The sequence below is a fragment of the Mustelus asterias genome, chromosome 13 (assembly GCF_964213995.1).
Source record: "Mustelus asterias chromosome 13, sMusAst1.hap1.1, whole genome shotgun sequence".
NCBI lineage: Eukaryota > Metazoa > Chordata > Chondrichthyes > Carcharhiniformes > Triakidae > Mustelus > Mustelus asterias.
This window is the reverse complement of record NC_135813.1, coordinates 74,688,225-74,711,985: the sequence shown is the minus strand read 5'-3', so window position 1 is coordinate 74,711,985 and position 23,761 is coordinate 74,688,225. Positions and strand designations below refer to the sequence as shown.

The 23,761-nt window shown below is 39.6% G+C and overlaps 1 protein-coding gene across 2 annotated transcripts in view; it reads left to right on the top strand.

Moving 5' to 3' along the window:
* The window catches only part of tpcn1 (two pore segment channel 1), a 63,626-nt gene that overhangs the window by 31,090 nt on the left and 8,775 nt on the right, over positions 1-23,761 (top strand). For both annotated transcript variants that reach the window (XM_078227016.1, XM_078227017.1), the window contains exons 4-17: positions 109-222; positions 5,456-5,586; positions 7,338-7,426; positions 7,863-7,897; positions 10,009-10,067; positions 11,348-11,447; positions 11,566-11,682; positions 12,004-12,128; positions 12,291-12,339; positions 12,966-13,029; positions 13,762-13,806; positions 17,643-17,699; positions 18,912-18,965; positions 20,542-20,614. In XM_078227016.1, the coding sequence (XP_078083142.1) occupies positions 109-222; positions 5,456-5,586; positions 7,338-7,426; positions 7,863-7,897; positions 10,009-10,067; positions 11,348-11,447; positions 11,566-11,682; positions 12,004-12,128; positions 12,291-12,339; positions 12,966-13,029; positions 13,762-13,806; positions 17,643-17,699; positions 18,912-18,965; positions 20,542-20,614 (1,112 nt within the window). The remainder of the gene's footprint in view (positions 1-108; positions 223-5,455; positions 5,587-7,337; positions 7,427-7,862; positions 7,898-10,008; positions 10,068-11,347; positions 11,448-11,565; positions 11,683-12,003; positions 12,129-12,290; positions 12,340-12,965; positions 13,030-13,761; positions 13,807-17,642; positions 17,700-18,911; positions 18,966-20,541; positions 20,615-23,761) is intronic.

The window sequence follows — 23,761 nt, the reverse complement described above, 5'->3', positions numbered from 1 at the left end:
AACTCTTTTGTAGTCTCTTTAATTTAATTTAAAATTGTTTTACTTGGTACTGTTTAACTCTTTTGCAGCTTCTTTTGTTTAAAATTGTTTTATTTTAAACTTGTTTAGGTGCATGCTACACTGGAATTGTTTGCGCTTGTCACAGTGGTCTTTGAACTTGGTATGAAGATGAGGTGGTTGGGCTTTCAGACCTTTATTAAGCACAAAAGAACTATGTTGAAAGTAAGTGTTTTTAAAATATCTTAACATTTCATGAGAAATAAAGGCAACACAAAATAAGAAATAGTAACAGGAGTAGTCCTTTTTAATTGTAGTAAGGCTTCTATAACGGTATAATCCAGTTCCTTTGTTGTAGAAACATAGAAAGATTTGGTGGCCCATTGTGTCTGCAGGTGAAAAAAACATTATCCAGCTTAATTCCACTTTCTAGCACTTGGTCCACAGCTTTGTAGGTTAATGCATCTTGAGTGCATATCCAGATAGTTTTGAAATGAACATTTCTGCCTCATAATTTTATACACTTCAATTAAGCTTTCCCTTAGCCTTTTCTGTACCAAATAAAACAAACCCAGCCAGTCCAATCTTTCCTCATAGTTAAAACTCTCCATTCCTGGCAACATCCTTGTGAATCTTTTCTGTACCCTCTCTAGCGTGATTGCATCTTCCTTGTAATGTGGTGAAAGAACTTTATGCTGTCCTCTAGCTGTGGTCTAACTAGTGTTTATACAAAGTTAGCATAATTTTCCTGCTCTTTTGCTATCTGCCTTCACCAATAAAGGAAATGATCTTGTTTATCATCTTGACCATATTATCTACCTGTCTTGCTGCCTTCAGGGATCTGTAGAAATATAATTAAGTCCAGTTGTTCCTCTACATTTTTCAAAATCCTAACATTGAGTATTTTCCTATCTTGTTGGCCTCCTAAAGGCAATACCTCACATTTCTGTGAACTGTTTTCCATTTACCACTTTTCTGCCCACCTGATCACTCCATTGATGTCTTCCTGCAGTGTACAGCTTTCTTCTTCCCTCTCAAACACATGGCCAATTTCCTTATCATCGGCAAGCTTTTTAATCATGATCCCTTCAGTTAAGTTGAAATCATTGGTATATTCCATGAACAGCAAGGAAGCTAATACTAAGTCCTTGGTACCTCATTGGAAGCAGCTTTACAGTCAACAAATGCACATCAACCCACTGCTTTTTAGATCAATTTTAGATCCAACTTGCCACTTTCTCTTGGATACCATGAGCTTTAAATTTGCAGCTCAGCCGGCCAATTGGGACATTATCAATGACCTTGCTATGGTCCATATAGACTACATCAAACATGCTACCTGCATTGATCCTCCTTGTTAGTTCCACAAAATTTCCATCATGTTACAATGGGGAGGGGGTGGGATTGACCAGCCCCATTCACCGCTGGTGGAAATCCTGACATCCCAGCAAAAGGAGCGTTGGGGCTAAAACAGGATTCCTGAAGGGCGTAAGACCCATTGCTATTCAGCCACCAGCCCCAATCAGATTTATGCACAAATGCCAATTTAAATATAATTAGCAGGGGCTCATGTAGCCCCAGTCTTTTAACACAGTTTTTGTTTCAAGTCTCAGAGCTTTCATAGAAAGCTGAAAGCCTTTGAAATCCCATCAAACCCTTTGAAAGACCCTGTTTCCAGTTAATTTCAGTCCACTCCTTTTAACTCACCTTTGATTGACAGCTTAATGGTTTTTAGGCCCTGTGCATTCAGATTTGTTTGTTGATCTTTCCCTTCACGATTGAATGCATCTGAATGACCTCCCATTGTTCCTAACCCCAATGCTTACACAAAAGAAGATCTGAAAAGCACTTAGCTGCTGATGATGCCCACAGCCCTGCCCCACACAACCGATGCCAATAGTCAAAGCCCTTCCCACATGGTTTACGTGGAAAATATTTGGCAATACAGGAAGATTTCAAAATTCAGGTGAGACAAAGTTACAGGAATAGTGTTAAGAACTCTTGAGTCTCAGCAGGGAGCTAACACAGACTGAGATCATAACCTTGTGAAAATGAAAACAGCACCCCGACCGAAGTTGATCCAACATGGAATATGCAGAGAACAATGGAACCTAGAGAGGCCGAAAGAAGCAACTTAAGAATTTGGAAATGAAAGCAAGCGTGGGATTTTCTGTGCCCCACCTCGACGTGTTTCGCAATAGCAGAGGTGGCCCGCCAGAGGCGGGATTGGCTATGCATCCCTGGGTGCTGGGGAACCCTTGGCAGGGCTTCGCCATCGGCGGGACCGGAAGGTCCTGCCGGTGAGAAAGGTTTGAAAATTCCAGCTAAGGATGCCACCAACACAAATGTCAATGGAAACAGATTAAATAACGTGTAAAAGAAACAAGGGCAAGCAGCATAAGGGTTTTTAAGAGGAAAATGGACGAAGAAGCCATTGGTTATGACCGCAATTTGCAAAAGATGGAAGAAAGTAGAAAATGGAAGGATATCAATACTGAAGAAGGCAAGCTGAAACGCAGACACTTGAGTAACAAGTTAAGAGGAGAAAAACTGAAAAGCACAAAAATAATGGTTAAAAGAGCAAAGAATTGGATCGACTGGGAAGGGTAGACCTTATGTATGCAAAAGCAAAGGAAGGTAGTGGCACTCGACTGACAACAGCAATAGCGAATAAAGGAGGTGTTGTTCAGAAAAAGTAACAAATGATGACTTGCTGTGTAGAGTGAATTTGTTGGACATAATTAGGAAAAGGCAGAAAAACTGGGTAAGACATTTTTTAAGAGGAAACTGGCTTGTAAGAGATCTTATGGAGAAAAGATTTCAAAGAGGAAGATGATATCAATGTTAAATGGCTTAAAATTTAAGGAAGTTATTGCTAAATGAAAAGAATGGCACATGAAAGAGAGATATGGAAAGATTAGTGTGAGCTAAAAACCTGCCCTCTTGGTAAGAGCACACCTGATGCATGGATAGTGTTGTGTAGGGGAGGCAATGGCCCAGCGATATTATCGCTAGACTATTAATCCAGAAACTCTGTTAATGTTCTAGGGATCCGGGTTCGAATCCTGCTATGGCAGATGGTGGAATTTGAATTCATTGAAAAAATATTTGGAATTAGGAATCTACTGAAGACCATGAAACCATTGTCGAATGTCGGAAAAATCCATCTGGTTCACTAATGTCCTTTAGGGAAGGAAATCTGCCATCCTTACCTGGTCTGGCCTACATGTGACTCCAGAGCCACAGCAATGTGGCTGACTGTCAACTGCCCTCGGGCAAGTAAGGATGGGCAATAAATGCTGGCCAGCTAGTGATGCCCATGTTCCACGAATGAATAGAAAAAACATTATTGGGTTAGAGGATGGACACAAGTTTTTTTTAAAAAGTGGCTTTACTTTAACATAATTAACTAAATACCATGCGATCCTTTAATTTTTCATCAACAAGTAAAATACAGCTTTGCCTGATGACTTATGCGAGTAAATTTTTGATATCCCTTGACAATTTTACAGAATAGATCATCCTAAACAACTTAGTGCAATAGTTTTATGTTTGGACAGAATATTGTTACCATATCAATGAATTAATGATTTGAGTTGATGCGCACTAGTGCATTTTACTGCCACTCATTTTTTGACGGAGGTTTTGCTGAATGGGAACGCATAGATAAAGTGAACAAATTATTCTTCATGACTTGTTCTTGTTAAGAATCTTTCAGTTTTTGCAACACCTGTTGATGTTTAACTAGTTAGATATAATTCAGATTCACATGTAACTTAAGTTTTTACATGTATTCGCCACCCTGTCTCATTAGAAGGCTTAATTGGTCATATTGCAACCAATGCTTGGATCGAGGACAGATGAAAGACAAGACAGTTAAACAGCATGGGGCAGCAATTGACAGAATGGAGGATTTGGTAGCAAGCAACCTTGGACAATTATGCTCACCACAAATTGTTGAAACTGCTGATCCAATAAAGGTGTAGTGATGTGTCTGTCATGTCTTGGACCTCATCAGTGTCCTGCCAATGACTTAACTCCCATACCAATTAATGAACATTAGAGAGAATGAAACAGAGTGAAAGATGGAGACAGCAATAGAGTCAATAGAGCCAAATGCAATGTGGACACAGGAAAAAAGAGGATTAAAATATGGGAAAAGTTACAAGAAGGAGAAAAAAATGAAGAGGAACACAGTTGTTTTGGGAAATTATTGTATTGTGTTTGGGCAGTTTATGAATAAATGGCAGGGTAAGTTTGTGGAATGTAGAAACATTCTTGACCAATAACCAGTGGTCTTGTCCATCATGATCAAGATGCAACAATCCAACATCTAGCGTACACGTACATGGCTTCCATAGGAACATAGGAATTGCTAGGTGAGAAAAGACCAGAGCCAAATAGATGACATTCTGTAGTTGCATGACACACGAATAATGAAGTTATAGGTTAATTGTAATAAATAGTCGATCTCTATCAATTAGCGCACAACAGACCTGAAAATTTTGAGGAAAAATCCAGTGAAGAGTTGGTGAATAAGTTAAAAATAATTTTCCCCCCGAACAAGCTATATTTATCACGCGCCATTCCTCAAATGATTCATATACTGTTTCCTGAAATGTTACATTATGAAATAAATCTATCTAATTTACATTTGAATAAGTGACCATCATTTGAGTGTCAAATCAACTTTTGTTGTGAAAGTAATTGCTTTCCCATATTTACAGAAATATAGATGGCAATACTGGCACTCCCAAATCAGATAAGAGGAATAGAAACCATTAGAAGAAGAATTCACTTCCCGCTGGAGTGAAACTCCACAGCTTCACTGGTTCCTCCTTCGGCCTTCAATGTTACAAGTTCTATGAAAGATGAAAAATTATGCCATTGCCAAGATCCTCTATCCCAAAAGGAGGAATAATTCACGATAATAACATAACTATCAATTTCACAGGTGGCATTAAGTTCAATAGGGAACCTCACAGCAAGTGTGGAGAGGTATAAATTGCCCAGCAATTTGCAGAAGACTAGATCTCATGGTGTGTCTTTTTTACTCTACTCAGATGGATTTTGTTCTTTATGAATTAGGTAATGGCATACAACATTAATACATCATTCTAATGGTGTAACTGCCCAGCAATTTCTGCCCCTATGATCCTCAATTTCTACCAGGTTACTCCAATCTCCAGCCATACGTTCAGCAGGAGATTGGCTATAGCCTCAAAGCAATTCAGGACCTGTTACAGAATTACATTTCCTTGACTTCCCTGTTTTATCTTTTGTAAAAATGTAGATTCTAGATGTGTACTTCACCATGCATGTCACGACACACATTCTATACTGGGAGCGGAATCTGTTTTGTTAAGACACATTTATTTCACTTTAGAAGTAGTTATTCATTAAATGCTTTTAAAACACTAAGAAATCTAACCTTGTTCCCTTTCTGGTACTTTTGCAGAGTGCAGTTTTGCTTGTACAGTTTATAGAAGTTATTGTGGTATTAATCAGGCAAACCTCACACGTCCGGGTGACTCGAGCTTTGCGGCCAATCTTTCTGGTAGACTGCAGATATTGTGGTGCAGTGAGAAGGTAAATCTGCAGCAATTAGTGCCATTTCTTGGTCAAGAAATCCATAAATACTCTTTATGCCAAAAAAGCATGGGTCAGCAAATTGTTATTAAATTCCAGCATGAACTTAGAATGCAGGTCTTTAGCTGACAGTTTCGGCACACAAGCTTTCTAATCAGGGCTTTGCATCAACCATGTCTAGCACCTCCTAAAAAGTCTCACTGAGTAGGGTTCTGTTTCTTTTGAATAAATGATTTTAATTAAATAAATGTGAAGTCGGGGGTGGGTGGGTGGCGGCAGGGTTCTCCGGGCCCGCTAGTTCCGATTGCGAATCGCGAAAGCCTGGAGAATCGGGCATCGGCGCAAAATTGGGGACAGCAACCCGTCACAATGCTCCTGGTCCACTCCACCGGCTCTAATCGGGTTCCCTTCAATATTTTAAATATAATTAGTGGGTGTGAAGGCCAATCCAAATCGCTCCTGCTGTTCACCTGCCTCCCCAGCACGATTTGCTGGACAGGCTTTCATACAAGTCCTCAAGGAGGAACTGGCGTGTTGGACCCTGAGGGTAGAGGAAGCACCACCAACTCCTTAGCAATGAGACGCATCCTTCCACCCCCACACCGTGCAGTCATCCGGTTCATCCGACCCTACCCCACCTCTCGGCCCTCTTCAGGCCACACATCTTGGCAGTGCCAATGGTACACTGCCTCCAGCACTGATACCTTGGGCTGGCGTCTTATGCACTGTGGGGGTTCGAGGACACAGGTTCAGTGGCCATTTGCCCCTCTATAGATGCGTGCTGCAGAGGGAGAGTCCCTCAAGGGTTCTGGAGTTTGGCTGGGCTCAGACTGGTGGTAAGGTGTTGCCATTGCCATTCTCCTCAGGGATGGGGGTGTCGTGGCTGGTCTGCCCCTTCTAGCTCTGGCAGACCTGAAGATCTCCCCTGGCACGGTGACTTCAGGCAGCCCTTTGATCATTATCTGTATTCCTGCCTATCAACTATGCAAATTCTGAAATGGCCAGATCACTTTAATCTCCATGCCCCCCCACCTGGGTCACCTGAAAGGATTTTACATCATTGCAGCACTCCATTCTACAGCAGAGATTTCCCTTTCTCCCTGTCAGAAGCTGCAGTTGAGAGTAGACCTCTGTCAAGTCCTCTGACAGAGCGGAGACATCAGTTTCATTTGACGGGGAGTGCCCAGCTGTGCACTCAGCCCCAATGTATACACACAGCTTTGATTTGAAGTTGCTGACGTTTCCCAGCAACTGAAATCATTGAATCCCTCTCCATTGCACTTGAAGCCCTTGAGCTGTAATAAATTCAATGTGCAGTGCCTCGTAAAAGATTTCCTTTCCAGCTCAATGGATTTCTATCATCCTCCAGCTTCCTGTGTTTATTTTTACTTCCCTTCACAGTTGATTGCATTTCAAATACCCCATTGATCCTGATCGCAATATTGACAGTCTAAATATCCAGAAGTCCTGTGGCTTGAAGTTACTGGCTGTGAAATGCTTGCAAAGGCAATAAATTATTTAAATATTTTTAAATTCTCACTGCAACAGTATTTCCTCTCTATTATAAATAAAATAATACGCACAGTTCCATGTATTTTTAACAAAAGCAATATAAGGCCAAATTGAAACTTTTTTTAACTAGTTGACTCCCCCTATGGATTTTATTGAAATCCTAATTTAAAATGAACACTTGCCCACCAGTAGGTATGAAATGTTGGTTCTAACTTTATTTTTGTTTTCTGAATTCCCAGAAATTTGCGTCAGATCTTCCAGTCTCTTCCACCCTTTATTGACATTTTATCATTACTACTTTTCTTCATGGTCATTTTTGCCATCTTGGGTAAGTTCTTACATACATTTTTAATTTACCTTTATATCTATCTAAATATGTTCTTTACACATATGAAACTCACATATTAGAGTTTATCATTTGAAACATTGGGAGCAATTGATTTATTTGATTTTTTGAGCTAGAAATATACAGATCATGAAATAATTAAATGATTGATATTAAGCAATCCTTAAAGATGTAGGGAAGCTCCTTTTTAATAGACGACCAAATCTTGAGAAGCCAGAGGCATTAAATCAAAGGCCGGGTGCAACTGCAAATCGAATGCAGAAAGCTGGGAAAGACCTGGAATGAGGAAAGAATTACATGTATGAATTATAAATTAGGCATACACTTTTTATACTGGTATTTTCTGAGGATGTTTCTAAGGCTGCTGTTATGCTGTATTCTAATATTTGACACCATTCTTAATTTATTTTTTGTTTAGGGTTTTATTTGTTTTCTGCCAATCCATTGGACCCAGTAAGTAATTACAATCTTTAATAAAAATGCTTGTCATTTGTAATTTATATTTGTTCTGTTTGAATACCATATACCTTGTGCATATAGTGAATATTGCAGTAGAGAATCCTGCTTGTTAATGCACAGTGATGTTGCATGATTCCTTATTAGTACTCTGGATTGTATAGTTACTTGGAATTTTAAATAATTATTTGTAATGTTTTGTATGATTCACTAATTTGAGTTAAGTTGTTTGAGCCAAGTTTGTAATAAGTGTGTTTTAGGAACAAGGGAGGCCATTTAGCTCCTTGAGCCCGTTCCGCTATTCAATCAGATCATGGCTAACTCAACTCCAAATCTGCCTTTTCCCATATTTCCTAATACCATTAGGGCAACATCAATCTGTCAATCTCAAATTTAACAAATGACCTAATGTCATCTGTTATTTACAGAGGAGATTTCCAAACTTCTACCCCTTTTTACACCTGGAATTATTTTCTAACTTCACTGCTGAATGGCCTGACTCTATCTTTTAGGCTATTTCTCCTAGACCTAGACACCCTGACCAGCAAAAATTGTTTTTCTCTACCCTCAGTTCCCATTAATATTTGAAAATTTTGATCTAATCACCCCCTCAAGCTCCTAGATTCCTAACTGCAAAATCTACATTGCACTCCTCCCCCGAGCCAATATGTCCTTTTTAAGGTGCGATGGCCAGAACTATTCTCTGGCTGAAATTTTACCAGCCCTTTGGAGACGGACTGGGAGATGGGAGGGGTGATGGGATGTTGACGAAAGGCATCAGGAGAGATGTCCAACATCGGTGGCACAGTAGTTAGCATTGCTACCTCACATTGCCATGGACTCGCGTTCGATTCCAGCCTTGGATGACTGTCTGTAAGGAGTTTACAAGTTCTTCCTGAGTCTGCGTGGGTTTCTTCTGGGTGCTCTGGTTTCCTCCCACACTCCAAAGACATGCAGGTTAGGTGGATTAGCCATGATAAAATGAACGGGGTTATGGGGATTGGGGGGGATGCGTTGGGACTGTTTAAATGCTCTTTCGGAGAGTCGCAGCAGACTCAATAGGCCAAATGGCCTCCTGCACTGTAGGGATTCTATGGTTCCCACCAACATAGAATAATTCCAGTAGTGGGAATGGAGTAACTCTGCCAACTGGAGGCAAGTGGCTAATGAAGCCAAATTGTCCTATTGTCAGCTATTTTACCATCCTGCCAGCATTTTACCGATGTCAGAAAGATTCCACATGTGGTGATGGGGGGGCGCTATCAGCCACATCGGGACAACCTCCCAGCAAGAAGTGATGGCAGTGGTTGCTCTTGGGAACTGAATTCATCACGAGAGGGGTGCCCCCTCAAAACGCTGGGGCCAGCCAACCAGCCTCAGTGCATCAAAATTTGTCTTGCAGCCCTTTGAAGACACCTCAACATGGAGACACCCTGTCCTTCATGCAATCTCAGTAGTGGCGCTGCAGAATTGTTGGCTGTCTGATCATGAAGACCGAAGGAGAACTCTGAAGAGCAGGCTGTTGACCCGAATTGAGCGGCTGTCCTGATGGCAACCTCTTATTTGGCATTCCCTGGAAAAATTGCCACTGCTATCCCACTGTTCGCCCACATAGGTTCAGTACCTACATTTGGTCCTGATGTTGAGACTTACGATGTGCTAATAAAATCTCGGCCTCTGTCTTCTGCCAACTCAGCCAATTTCCAACTAAGTCAATAATTTGTCTTCAATTCCATGAGCTTCACCGTTAGCTAGCTGTCTATTAAGAGGGACTCTATCGAATGCCTTTTTCAAGTCTACATAAATAACATCCACAGGTTTCCATTCCCCTGTGCACTACTTTAGTCACATCTTCAAAACTTTCAATCACATTTTTGAGGCATGATCTACTCTTTGCAAATCTTTATTGGTTCTCTGGTCAGCTGAAAAATTTCAATATGTTTTGTCAGTCTATCCTTAATTGTACACTCCTATTAATTTCCCAGTTTCTTAAATAAAAGCAAAGTTAAGAAAAATATTTACATACAGGTATGATGTTTTTAATTTGATAGGAAATGATCATAAGGGTTCAGTCTCTCTGACTATGCTACTTTGTTTTCTGCTTGCAGTATTTTAGCACTCCAGAAGCCAGCCTTGTCAGTTTGTTTGTTCTCCTAACTACAGCTAAGTAAGTATACACAACATTCCATTTGAAGAATAGAATAGAAATACCTATCCTTTGCAACAATGGTTACTTCCAGGGAAAGGGTTTTAAAGAGTGAAATGGGCTTTGTTGTTCTTTTTACTACTAGTTGCTAGAATAAATCACATTCATGTCGCACATGGGAAAATTCCAAACCATTGCCATATTATCATAGCAAGCTGTTTATAAATGTAGGATGGTGGCATAGTATGTTGAGGTATCAGGAGCCTTTAATATTAGGTTGGGGGAAGAAGTGGAGGGAAGTAGGATGTAGTTTTGCATCTGTGACTTCTAACCTGGTGAGTTGGTACTGTCAAGTTGAGGCAGCAGAAGGAAAAAACATACTTGAACAAATCCCACTTGTGGCTCAAATATTTCTACAATCCATATTTGGTTTAAGAAGATTGCAATGCCACTTCAGTTCATTGGATAGGTGCATTGTCTGGTGTGGTACCAAGCTGAACTAGAAAGGCCCCAGATTCGATCCCGGACTTAAGTTGATTGAGCTGATTTCAGCTGGGAACTCACTGAGAACAATGCAGTCGGCTCCAGAAGGGAAACTTCAGGTGACGTTCTCTTTCTAGAAACTTTTGGTGGAAATTGTGGGCCTGGAGATGGGCCTGTGACATTCTCTGTAGTAAAACAGCTCTGAATTATACATCAAAAATAGCCCCTTCATGTCCCAGAAGACTGACTCTTGGTTCACTTAGCATCGAACTCTATCATGAGTCACCGACTGCAGGAGATGAGGGAAGAACAAAAGAGAATATTGGAGTGGAGTTGGGGTGAGAAACAAGCTGAAAAGGGTGGCAGTGGTTAGCACTGCTGTCTCACAGTGCTAACCCCTGCGCCACCCTTTTCAGCTTGTTCCTCACCCCAACCCCACTCCAATATTCTCCTTTGTTCTTCCCTCATCTCTTGCAGTCAGTGACTCATGTTAGAGTTCAATGCTAACTGAACCAAGAGTCAGCCTTCTGGCACCTGGGTTTGCACATTCTCCACGTGTCTACATGGATTTCCTCCCAAAGATGTGCAGGTAAGGTAGATTGACCATGTTAAATTGCCGCTTAGTGTCCAAGGATGTGTTGGTTAGATGGATTAGCCATATAAACGTGTGGGGTTGCTAGGGAGAGGGCCTGGGCAATATATTCTGCCATCGAGTCGTTGCAGACTCGATGGGCCAAATGGCCTCTTCTGCACTAGGGATTCTGTGATTCAATGAAACAATTGCCTTTTATCTTTTCTTAAAAAGGATAATTCTATAGTTTTCCAGATGTGATGATGCCAGCTTATTCCAAAAATCCTTGGTCCTGTGTATTCTTCATTGTATATTTGTCCATTGAACTCTACTTCATCATGAATCTGGTATGTTTTTGAATTATTAATCAAAAATTGAGAATATGTATTTATCTAATTGATGAACTGTGAATTTATCTTGCACATGTTTTTATTTTTAACTCGTATTCTGTTCACAACTTTCCAGCTTCTTGCTGTTGTCTTTGATACATTTAATGATGTTGAAAAGAAGAAGTTCAAATCACTCCTTTTGCACAAACGATTAGCAATAGAACATGCCTTCCGCCTTCTGGTCAGCAAGAGGGTGAGTACTCCAAAAGCTTTAGTTTAGTTTTTGTTAAGCTTTTGATTTGATTTAATTTATTATTCTCACATGTATTAACATACAGTGAAAAGTATTATTTCTTGCGCGCTATACAGACAAAGCATACCGTTCATAGAGAAGGAAAGAAGAGAGTGCAGAATGTAGAACGAGAGTAAAAGATAGAATTAGAAGGTATGCTGGGCACAGCTTGCAAGAAGTCGCCTCGCTCCGGTGCCATCTTGGATATTTTTGCTCATTTGCATTAAAAAAATTATGACTGCAATGATAATCTGTACACTATGTGATAATTCTCTATTTCAGAGGCCTAATGGCATTTCCTTCAAACAGTTTGAAGGCTTAATGAGATTTTATTGTCCAAGAATGAGCGCTAGAAATAAATATCTCGTCTTCAAAGCACTGAAGAAAAACAATACCGAGTTACTGGGGTAAGGATTTACAGACATTTTGCCCTAATTATCAGTTCTTTTTGAAAATACTTTTTTTTTAAAAATTAATTTATTCTAGAATACCCTTTGTCGAGACTATGCCTGCTAGGGTTTTGAGTTTGTGAAGAATATATGTGTTTAAAGTAAATATCTATCCCACAGAATAGAAGATTTTTACAACTTCTATGAAGTTGCTGGATTAAAATGGAAAGTAAGTAATGTGGAAATATTTTACAATTTGTTTTCTGTATCACACTAAAATGAGCACTTAGATGGTTATTGGTAAATGCTAAGCAGCTAGTTGTGCAATTTCCCTACTTTATACCATAATTTATGCTGTTAATCGCCATCATAGTGGTACAAATTTAATGTCAAAATCCAATATAAAATAAATGGTACTAAATTTGTGGGCTGTTGACTCAGTGTTTTCCCATAATGGATTGTGGGTCTATCCAAAAGTAAACTATTTTAAAGATATCACAAAGATTGTGGCAAAAGTATATGATTTTTACATTATTGCCTCATTTTGGAAGAAAGGTAAAGCATAAAAAAGCCTTGGGTAGTTGAATAGCAGAAAAACTGAGATAATTTAATGCTATAGATTTTAATATAAATTCCCAGTACCAGGGTTGAGAGTAAGTCAGATCCAGAGCTATAAAGTAGTTGCCCCAATTCTTCAATCCATCCTCTTTTATTTGCAACTCCCCATAGTGAACTTATCCTATTAGTTATTCTGTGTGTTAAATCATTTATTTAACATTGACTGCTGTTGAACAAAGTAAAACTAACATGTACTGCCGTTGATTACATTTAGATATTGCTGTTTTCTCTCCCTAGGCAAAAAGAAGTGGAGATTATTGGTTTTATGACCTTCCACATACTCCATTTCTTATATTTAAAGGTACAATTACCTTTTACTATTATTGTGCATTACCTAATTAAATAACCAGGCTCATGCAAATCAATCTATAAATCTGTTTTAGAAATACAAAATTATCACAACTTCTCAGGAACTTCAATTCATTTAATTCTAAATTTACTTTGAACTGTTTTTATTCAATTAATTTAAATGTATTGTATGCATTGTAAATCTTAATGAGTTATAAAGCTTGGATTAATCTCAAGGCTTGGGTAAACCTTCTAATAGGTTTAGTTTTATAGCTAATTACATCATCTGAGCTCCAAGAATAAATTCAAAATTTGTTTTTTTAAAAAACGTATTTATAAAATTCATTCTTTGGATATACGCATCGCTGGCATTTATTGCCTATCACTTGTTGCCCTGAGAGGGTGGCAGTGGATATTTTACTTGAACTGCTGCAGTCTGAGTTGAAGTTGCTCTCAGTGCTGATAGGCAAGGAGTTGTAGGATTTTGATCAAGCAATGATGAAGAAAATGTGATGTATGTCCAAAACAGGAGTTGTGCAACTTAGATGGGAACTTAGAGGTCACAATATTCCCATGCACCTTGGTATCCTATTTCGGGTCATTTCTAGTATAATTTGAATAGTTCCTAATACTGAAATCTGACCAAAGTCCAGATGTCATGTGGTTACATGGAGATTTTGAAACATTGAAAGAAAGGTTGTAATATGTGAATTATAAATCCAATAATTATTTTCTACTTTTGTAGGAATTAATATCCTTGTGAAGTCCAAAGCATTCCAATATGCCATGTGTGAGTAAATGCATTTCTTTGTCAATTTGTCCCACCTAATCTTGCTGGAAAATGTATAATTAAGGATCAACTCATTAATTAGGGTTCCAACAAAGCTTTGGTATAATAGTATTATAATTTTAGGGTGTTCCCTCTATAGCCACATGAATGCAGTTACTCATGCGGTGCATGTATGAAAATATTTGTCCCCTCATGAGTTCATGGCCTTACCTTTTCTCATTTCTTTCTCATTGTAATTTTTATTGACTTTGTAATTATTGTCAGAACAAATATAGTGAGAAATTCCTCTGTGACCACATAAACCGATCCCTCATTTGGTTAAGTGAATAGTCTTTTTGCTGATCAAAATCTAACTATTTGTGGCTAAATGCTCTTGTTTTCCTGCTGTGCAGTCTGGTAGTTGTATGTTCACAAAATAAATCAATATATACCATTAAATAATAATGGGCCGTAACTTCCTTGGAGTGGTAATTGGTGTCGGATTGCATCTCCATGCCCAATTGCTTACAGTAAATTTCCCCCGTGCCCGTCTTGCCTGAACTTCCAACTCTGGCCTCGGGATGGCGAGTGCAGGGTGTCGGACCTTTGTGGGGGTGGGGGAATGTGTTGGACCTCTGGGGCCGGGCCTATGGGGGGAAAATGTTACCCAGAAGTTTGAATTTTTCTAACTTTTTCTGAGTAACTATTGGTGTAACCACATCAGAATCATCCGAAGTTTGCATTTTAAATTGCATTTTCAGATGGTTCCCAGTGCAGGACGATTGCCCCAAGGAAGTTGCACTTCTAGGCAATTGCCAGGCAAATCCTTACCTATGAAATTCCAAGAGATGTTATTCAGCATATCTTTGGGATAACCCATCAATCCGACACTGGGGGGGTTTGGACATTAGAGCCCAAAGTCTTTCACCAAACAATAATTTTATGAACACTGAACCTAGAAACTCTCTGTCTAATCCCCTTCCCTATCTTAAGAAAGATGGTCAGTGCATTGTCCGAATTTTGCAGCAGTAATGATGGTGAAACTGTTGGCCACTTTGGAGTCCACACGTGCAGTTACACATGGAAATCCATAAACTATTGAAATCCCCGCTCCCCCAGACTGCAATCAAGTAGAAATGATTGAACTGATGAGAACTTCCCCTTTAACACTATTAACCTTGCTGTAAAAACCCTTGAAAAAGTTACACTTTGTTGAATGTGGTGTAACTGGGTTTTTAATGGTGTTGTAAGTTTATGATTCCTGCTGAAGACCTCTCTGAGCTTAAACTGATTTAATATATGTGTCATGTCAAATTTCTTCATTTATGATTTTTATTAAAAATCACTCTTCTAATTTCTTTAAATGCTTCTTTATTATATTTCAGCTTCTACCTCAATCCCATGTATTCCCACTATTTATTTAACTTCCTTAAAAAAATACATTAAAAAAGTTATGGGCAACCAGTACATTTTACTTGCAATTTTGCTGTCTATGAGAATACTTCAGTGTGATTAGCCGATTACATCACTGTCACTAGACACCCTTGACTTGGCACCAGATTTGAATTGACATTGAGAATATTGAATGACAGCACTACAGGAGCTGGCTGCTGCTTGTACTACACCTACCTGAGGCCCAGGATTGTCAATGGGGTCACAGGGTCGGGATCTCAGGGGAGGGAATCAGCAGCAAGGGTAGGGGGTGGATGACTCTCAGGAGGCCTCCCCTCTTCTCAATGCTGTGTCTCTTGATCGAGCACTGAGTGCCATTAAATGAGGCAAAGCCCGGCAAGCTCACAAGCGACACCACATGGGTTTGCTTGTCATACAGCCCACACGGTGACCCTCTGTTGGGTTAATACCATCGGCAGTGCAATTAGGCCTTTAACTAGATGTTAATTGACCACATAAGGCCCTCGATGGTAGCAGGGCGGGAAGACCGTCCAGGGCCTTCCTGCCACAGTCTTAATCAAGGTGGGACATGGGAAGATGACCGGATCCCCAACTGTTACATTCTAGCCTGATTAAATGACCCCCCGTGCCACCAAATGTGACTTGGGGGAGGGCAGGAGATTCACCAGCAAGACTGGCAACACCTGTAGAGAGAGAAACTGAGTTAGTGATTAATTTAATGCCCTCCGTTGAGACATATTTGGAAGCTGGAAAAGCGGGTGGGGGGGGAAGCGGGGGTGGAAGAGGTAATTTAATTGGGTGGATGGATGGTGGGTGGACCTCTCCTCCATTGTGGGGGATCTTGCCTCCTTTCTGTCTCTGTCCTGATTATGTCTGAGGTGGGGAGGCTTGTGAACAGCCTTTGCGCCCTGCCACCACCACTGCTGGTATCTAATCATCCAGGAAGCGTTTTGTGATTGCTTGTGGCTCCCAGAAGGGTTTCTTCATTCAAAGGCAGTGAGTGCCTGACTGAGGGACCCAGGATAGGCAGGGGTACCCCCCCTCCCCCTGCCCTTGCTGCCATTGCCCCTCCTCCCAACATGACCCCCATTGCATCTTCACTCACCTTTGACTTGGGTATCTCTGTGAGCCTCTGATGGCTGCATTGCCAGCAGTAACCATTGCTCCCACTGGTGTTGCCTGTAATGCACACCTGCTGGCCTCTCATTAGCCAGCAGCACTCTCAGGGGGAAGTGTGGGGCAAGCTTCTATCCCAGGATCCTTGATCTTGGGGAAGGCCTGCCACTTTCCTCTTAAATGTCTAATGGGCACTTAATACGGAAGTGACATCGGGATTCTCCCAGGCTCTAAAGCTGGCAGGTGAGACCTCTGTCGCCCATGTTAAATATGACCCAATATTTCAGGCCAATGATCTTGAAACAATAATCAAAATCTTGGCATTGATTGGATTCAAATACCTCTGCTTACCCTTTAATTTTATCCAAATTTTGAGTAAACTTGAATAAAATTAAAACACCTGAGTTGAGGTAAAATCCGATGTGCCTGTTTTGAATTGGGATTGTGGAGAACTCAGGATAGGGGATAGCCATCAATAATGACTTATCCTGTGAAATTTTATATCAGGCTGTGGTATCTAGTGAATTTATTTATAGATGTAAACTTATAAAAGAAATCTCCCAAGTTGCCATTGCATTGCTTTCATATTAGTGGCCATGAAAAGAAAACAGATGTCTTCTACCTTTTCAACTGCAATTAAATTCCAGTTTAAGGTACCAGATTTCGAGTACAAACAAAAAACTTTCCAAAGTAGGAGTAATCTACTCTGGTATTAATTAAATTACATTGCATTTGCTTCATTAATATAAGTCATGTCAGAGGTAATCTACAGACATTTCTTAAAGTGATTAATCCTTATGGGGAGCGTGGCTTTGGTTGCATGTTCAATGCTAAAATGGCATTTGAAAGGGGGATTTTGTAATTAGAAGATTTGGATTTTGAATAATTTTAGAAATGCATTTATTTTTTCATATCACACAATTAAATTCCTCATCTTAGAAGTTTACATCAGGACTTTACATTTTTATATTCATTGTTCAAGCGTTGTAATTTGAGATAATTTGGACAAACCTGTAATGTTGAGGAGAGATGAAGGAATGTAAATAACATTTCAGCTTATGGAGGTGATGTATTATTGCACTGTATACATAGTGTACTTTGGGATATATTTCCTGTCAAAATATACACAGTCTTGATTAGCCATTCTTCTATAATTTTAGCCTTTTAAAACATGGCAAAAGAATCAGGGAAAATGAGGGGAAATTGTTTTATGAGTGATCATTGAATTTGGTTTATGACTTGCAATTCTATATATAACTTCTGAAACAAAATATTTATATTCTAGCAGTTGGACAGTTATTTTATATACATCTACCCTTTTACTGCAGATGTTGTAATTGCTGTAAATGGAATTTGGATATTGGCTGACACGCTCATGCTGAAAGGTACAAATCAATTTTTGTAAATCAGATCAATTGTTTGTCAGCTGTTTAATGGGCATGATTTGTATAAATATTTATATTTAAAGATGCAACACACATGTCAATCGGAAATATCTGGAATTAATCAAGGTATCCAAATAAGTTTGTATAAATTAAACATGAAAATTGTTTGTGCGCCTAATTTCTTTGTCAGTTCTCCGCCTTCCCCTCACTTTTCAAAGCCATTGCCATCAACGTTCCACAGTTGTCAGGTCTCCTCTTGCACCCTGTTTAAGTGGCTATTCTTCATGTGCATGTCAGTTTGCACACAGAGTAGCATGGGAGAAACCTCACAGAATTCACACCTCTGCATTATTAACAAGTTCCATTGGGTAGCGATTAGGTCTGAGAACTTCGGATGACTTTCCTCCCTAATCCAGTTGACTGGGAATTAAACCACTTATTGCTCAACTGAGACCATTTAATTCAGCACGGACTGGGGAGTCAAATCTGGGATTTTCTGGCCTTTCATGTTCACTTGATAAGTGATAAGAGCAAGTTGAATTTTAGATTATTTTATATTACATGGTAGATGAAGAAAGGATGCTGCCAATGGTGGGAGAGTCTACACCAGGGGTCACAATCTGTGGATATGGGGTAAACTATTTCGGACTGAGATGAGGAGAAATTTCTTCATCCAGAGAGTGGTGAGCCTGTGGAATTCTCTATCACAGAAAGCAATTGAGGCCTAAACAGGGCTAAAGGGATCAAAGGATATTCGGGGGGGGGGGGGGGGGGGGGGGGGGGGGGCTGCTGGCGGGGATGGAGAGACAGGTTGCTGAGTTGGATGATCAACTATGATCATAATGAATGGGAGAACAGGCTCAAAGGGCTGAATGGCTTCCTCTTGCTCCTATTTTGAAAGTTTCTATATTTAACTTTTATTATTGTAGACATTGGGGGTCAATTTTTACTTGCCAATGAGGCATAAAACTTTCACACACATTTCAATGGAAATGCAAATTATGTGTGGTTTCTGTATTGGACAACTGATTGGCTGCACCAGTTTTACATGCAGGAGGTAGAGTACAAATATAGCCTAATAATTCTTTCCAGAACTGCAAATTTCTTGCATGATATAAATACACATCTATCACCTTTTGTTTGTGACACTGAGTTTGAAATGTTGCTTTTTATTTTGTTTTCTTTGGGGTAATTGCATTATCCCTGCTGTAGGTGGTGCCTTTTTTCTCAGGATTGTGCCTTGGAGTTATATTGTATTTCTTACAAGTAAGTGCCTTTTCTTTTAATGTTGAATTATCTTCCAATTCTGGTAGCTTTTTGTGTGCTTTTAGGATTTATTGTACAGCATTGGGCCATATTATTGTGTTAGTTCAGAAAAGTTTTATAGTACTGTTTATTAGACCTAAAGAATTGTCACTTATAAAAGGATGAAGATTTTTTTAAAAACTCAGAATGAGGATTACTTATTGTGAAATTTGGTGTGGGCTGAGAAGGAAATCACTGATCCTTCACATACGATCCCACCCTAGCTATAGAGAGCAAGACAAAACCATAGGAACATTTTCTCACAACAGAAGATTAAAAACAAATTATTGAATATAAAATTATTCCTTTCTACCTGCATTATAAATACAAATTCTTACTTTAATGCTTTGCCATCACACCATTCTCCAAATTTAAAATAGGTGGGTAGGCAGCCTGCTTTTGAAGAATTTTGTTGGAAGAGATGTTCTTTGCTTGGCCCTACCATTACAGAACAGCTGTGATTAAGAGATGAAGATTGCATTTGATGTGCGCTATTAACATAGGTGCTGCACTTGTCCTGTTGGTCTTATGGACTTGAGCAACTTTAGCACAATTTTTTTTTCCTCCGGTTCTTCAGAAATATTTTTGTTTTGGTGGTACCATTTATAAACCAATATGCTGTTCCTTGTTTCTTCATGTGCCCTATTCAGCATGTTCCGCTCAATGATGTGGATTGCGGGGTTATTGTCCAGCATCTGGGAGTGATACTTTTGCAGCCAGCCTTTCCATGCAAGATCTACCTGTGAATCGGTTCCATGTAAATGTGGCAGAAAGATATTTCACCATTTCTCCTTACTCAAAGCTGATGTTTAACATTTCTTGGGGTGGGATCTTCCAATCCCGCCAGTGACAATGGATTTTAAATGCTTGCTGCATTTTACTACCCTTGCCTCAACAGGGCCATAACATTCCACCCTTGAGGTTTGCCCCGTACCCTGACTGAAAACCATTTCCCTCAGGAGTCTAATGATATGTCTTTGGAATTGATCAAAATGGTTGTGGATCTAGGTCATGTATAATAATGAAGTCTGAACACTTTTTTGCTGAATTATGTAAAAATCAGATTGCTATATTGACCGTTTTTTAATTTAACTGTATTCTTTGAACTATACAGGCTTCTGAGGAGAGTTGAGCATTGGCACTGTATTTCCACTAAATACTAGGAAACATGCCATACTTTCATCTGTGGAAATGCATGAATGAAAATTGAAGTTTAAACCACTTGCAAAGCTTAAAGCAGCAATAATTTTCCATAGCAAACATAAAGATTCTTTTTAATCATCATTAGACTAGAGATTGAAAAATTTGAATTTGTTAAACAAATCTGCTAAAGACAAGATGTAAGTTGGTATCTTGAGTACAAGGGCATACATTATTAAAACGGTGTTATTTCCTGTTCGAGCAATGTCAAAAAGAAAACTTACAAACGTTTTTATTCAGCTCGCCTTGACTTACCAATGTCTTCCCTATGCTTAAAATCATCCATACTAAGTTTTGCAATAAATATTTACCCATAGTGTTTCTATGTTTTGTATAGTTTACGGGGTAGAAATGTTACTGAAAATCACCGGGCTGGGACCATCTGAATACTTCACATCTGGCTGGAATCTGTGAGTATGGAACAAATACAAATTGGTGTGCAGAATAAATAATTTGTAATCTCGTTTTTTGTGGCAAGTATTTACAGATCTGTTTCTTTAGGACTGCTGGAAAAAATTATGTAAGCAGGATTAACTTGTATAAGTATGATTTTTAAAAAAGTTTTGTATGCCATGTACACTGAGTTTTTAAATTGCATACTCTATTCAAAGCAATGCAGTGACGAATTTGCCGCAACCATGAAGTTGGACCTCCCAGAATTATTAGGTTGCTTTGCCTCTTGGGGCACTGTGTCAAATTTGGACGAATGCAGTTACAGAGGGTGAATCTCTTTTTTTCGCTAATTGTATCATATTTGGCTCCTCCATGAATCTATTTCCATCACCCTTGTCCTTATTGGATGTAAAGTCCAAACCTTTCAAAATATACAGCTAGAAATTTCACGAATTGTTGCTAGCTGCTCCTGGGGGTACCTTCTGTCAAAACTGCATTCAAATGGCACATTTTCATTTTAGCACTGTTTGGAAATAATAGAGCTGCCCTCATTTTGTTTTAGCATGGTTCTTGCACATGCGCCAAGAATCACGTTGAAGATGCATATGCTCAGTCTGTTAATTTTTAAACATACTGTTGCTTTGTTTGCCACCTCGCCCAACCTAATTAACTGTCCACCTTTGTGGGCAGCGCAGTCTCGCTGGGCTGCAAATTTGGCATTCCAAAATGTCCAACACCAACTGCATCGCAAACTTAACATTCTGGCCTGCACTGATATTTTCAAGCACCCCCCGCAATTCCTTGTTCCTGGCTCAAGGGGTAGAGTGGGCAGGTATACAAGTACCTGAAAAATTCAACTCATAGAGTCAAACACAATAGAACATTCAAAATGCACTTAAATATTGGATTGGGTGGTTAAACTAATAAGTTTGACTGAATGCCTTTTCTAATGCTTGAATTTTGGGACGTTGCTGAGAAAGATTACCCTTTGAAATGTTTGTTACTGAATTCCTTAAATGGTCATAGAACTGAAAATCCAGCTGTTCCTTGTTTAGTATCCTAGTATCTTCCTAAAAACAATGGTGTGCTAAACCAAACTTTCTAAATGAAAATCACTTTCTCATAAGCAACCAGGTTATAAGGTTGGGTTACATTCCTAACTTGTAATCTTTACCTGTTTCCTAACTTTGTGGCAAAATTTTTCCCTATGACTGTTCCAAATATTTATCACACTTGATTAAAGAAGTTTTTATAATATGTTATAAATTTACTTTTCATTCATTTAAATTTGTGTCCTACCAGCCTGATTTACTTTGAAGTAATATTTTGCTATATCTATTCTAATTACTGCTCTATACATCTCAATTGCCACCATGAATTCTACAAATTCAAATATATCGGGAGATGTACCTTGACTGTTGGTAGCATAATAGCAAATAGCATGCCACTTTGAGAGCTCACTTTGATTTTAATGCTATGGCACCAATAAAAGTTTACCCTGGCAGTAAATTAATTAATAAACCATAAATGCCACTTAAGTAATTGTTATGGTATTAGTGCAGATTTTTGGTGCTTTTCTTGGTTATTATGAAAAGGTTTTTAGGGCCTTTCTCTGAATACAACTTGAAAACAGATTTTATGTCCATTAATTTAAAGTTATTGTAAAGCTTGTTGGGTGGCACAGTGAGGGGAAGCAAGTGTATTTATGTTTCTCTCCCTACACCGCTCTTTTGATCTTCCAATCTATCTGTCACCTTAGGATGGTATTGCCAGGTTGATGAATGTGTCAACTTAACTGATTCAAGAATGATATTGACCTGGGAGCAAAGTTGACTGAGAATTGAAGGAGGCATGCTCCCTGGTAAATTAAACATGATGGAAAGGGAAAATTTGGTGACTTGATCATCTTATTTAATTGTTAGTACGTCAATTTTGCTGCATGTTGCTACACAAGTTTCAGCCAAGACAATTTGGAAAGCCGATGTTTTCAAAGCAGTTGACGTTGTTGCAAGTGTGATCCAGGGTGGTTAGCATGTCTACTCCTGTTATGGCTCTAATTGTTCTGGAATTTCTTGCCTCACTGAGACACTTCATGCAGCCTGCCAAGGACTGACAAAATGTTTCTGCCAAATTAAGCATGTTTGAAGTTAATAGGCAGTGTTTAGGACTTTCAAGTTCCAGTACTGCTTGGATTAAGCTGAATGATGAATGGTTTTGTTGGCTCAGCAGTTGATAATTTCCTCTCTTCTATTGGCTAACTTTAAAATGTAGGTCATCGTTTCGTTGTGGTTTAGCCTCGATTAATTTTGTTGCATTGTTTACTTTTCTCATGTAATTAATTATTCCGTACCTGGGGATTGGTTTAGCTCAGTTGGCTGGACAGCTGGTTAGTGATGCAGAGCAGTGCCAACAGCACGGGTTCAATTTCCGAAACGGCTGAGGTTATTCAGGAAGGCCCGCCTTCTCAACCTTGCCCTAGCCTGAGGTGTGGTGATGCTCAGGTTAAATCACCACCAGGTCACCTGGGACTATGGCGACTTTACCTTTACCTTAATTATTCAGTTCTACCTTTCTTGCACCTCAATAGGTCCCTCCTCTGCTCCATATAGTTAGACTATTATCTGAATGATCTGCAATTTATTCTGCTTAAAACACTGGGAGACTTCACTTCCCCGTCCTCCTCGCTGTCAGTCTGGCTAGGCAGGGACTCTTAGAGCCGGGAACCAGCTCCATAGAGATCAAAAGCATCCCAGTAACTGAAAAAAAATTAATTCCCCGCTCCCCCACAAACCATGGAGATATCTATGGCCTTCCTCCTTCCGCAATCATTGCCGGCAATTCCATTGCTCGCACTGTCCACCACTCCACTACCACCACCACCACCCCCCCCCCCCCCCCCCCCCCCCAAACCTGCCAGTGCCAACCTGTGCTAAGGGGCATTCATGATGTGGAGTATTTGCTACCAAATAAACCTGTTGGACTTTAACCTGGTGTTGTGAGACTTCTTACTAAGGGGCATTGCCAGGGCACTGCATAGCTATGTCCCCCTCCCCAGGGGGCTATAGTGACCTTTGCGCCCCCAGGGGGATCCGCTCGACAGGTTCATGTCTGAGTGACCCTGTTGTAAACTTTGTTGGTGTAACGTCAAGAAGGCGAGGTATGAA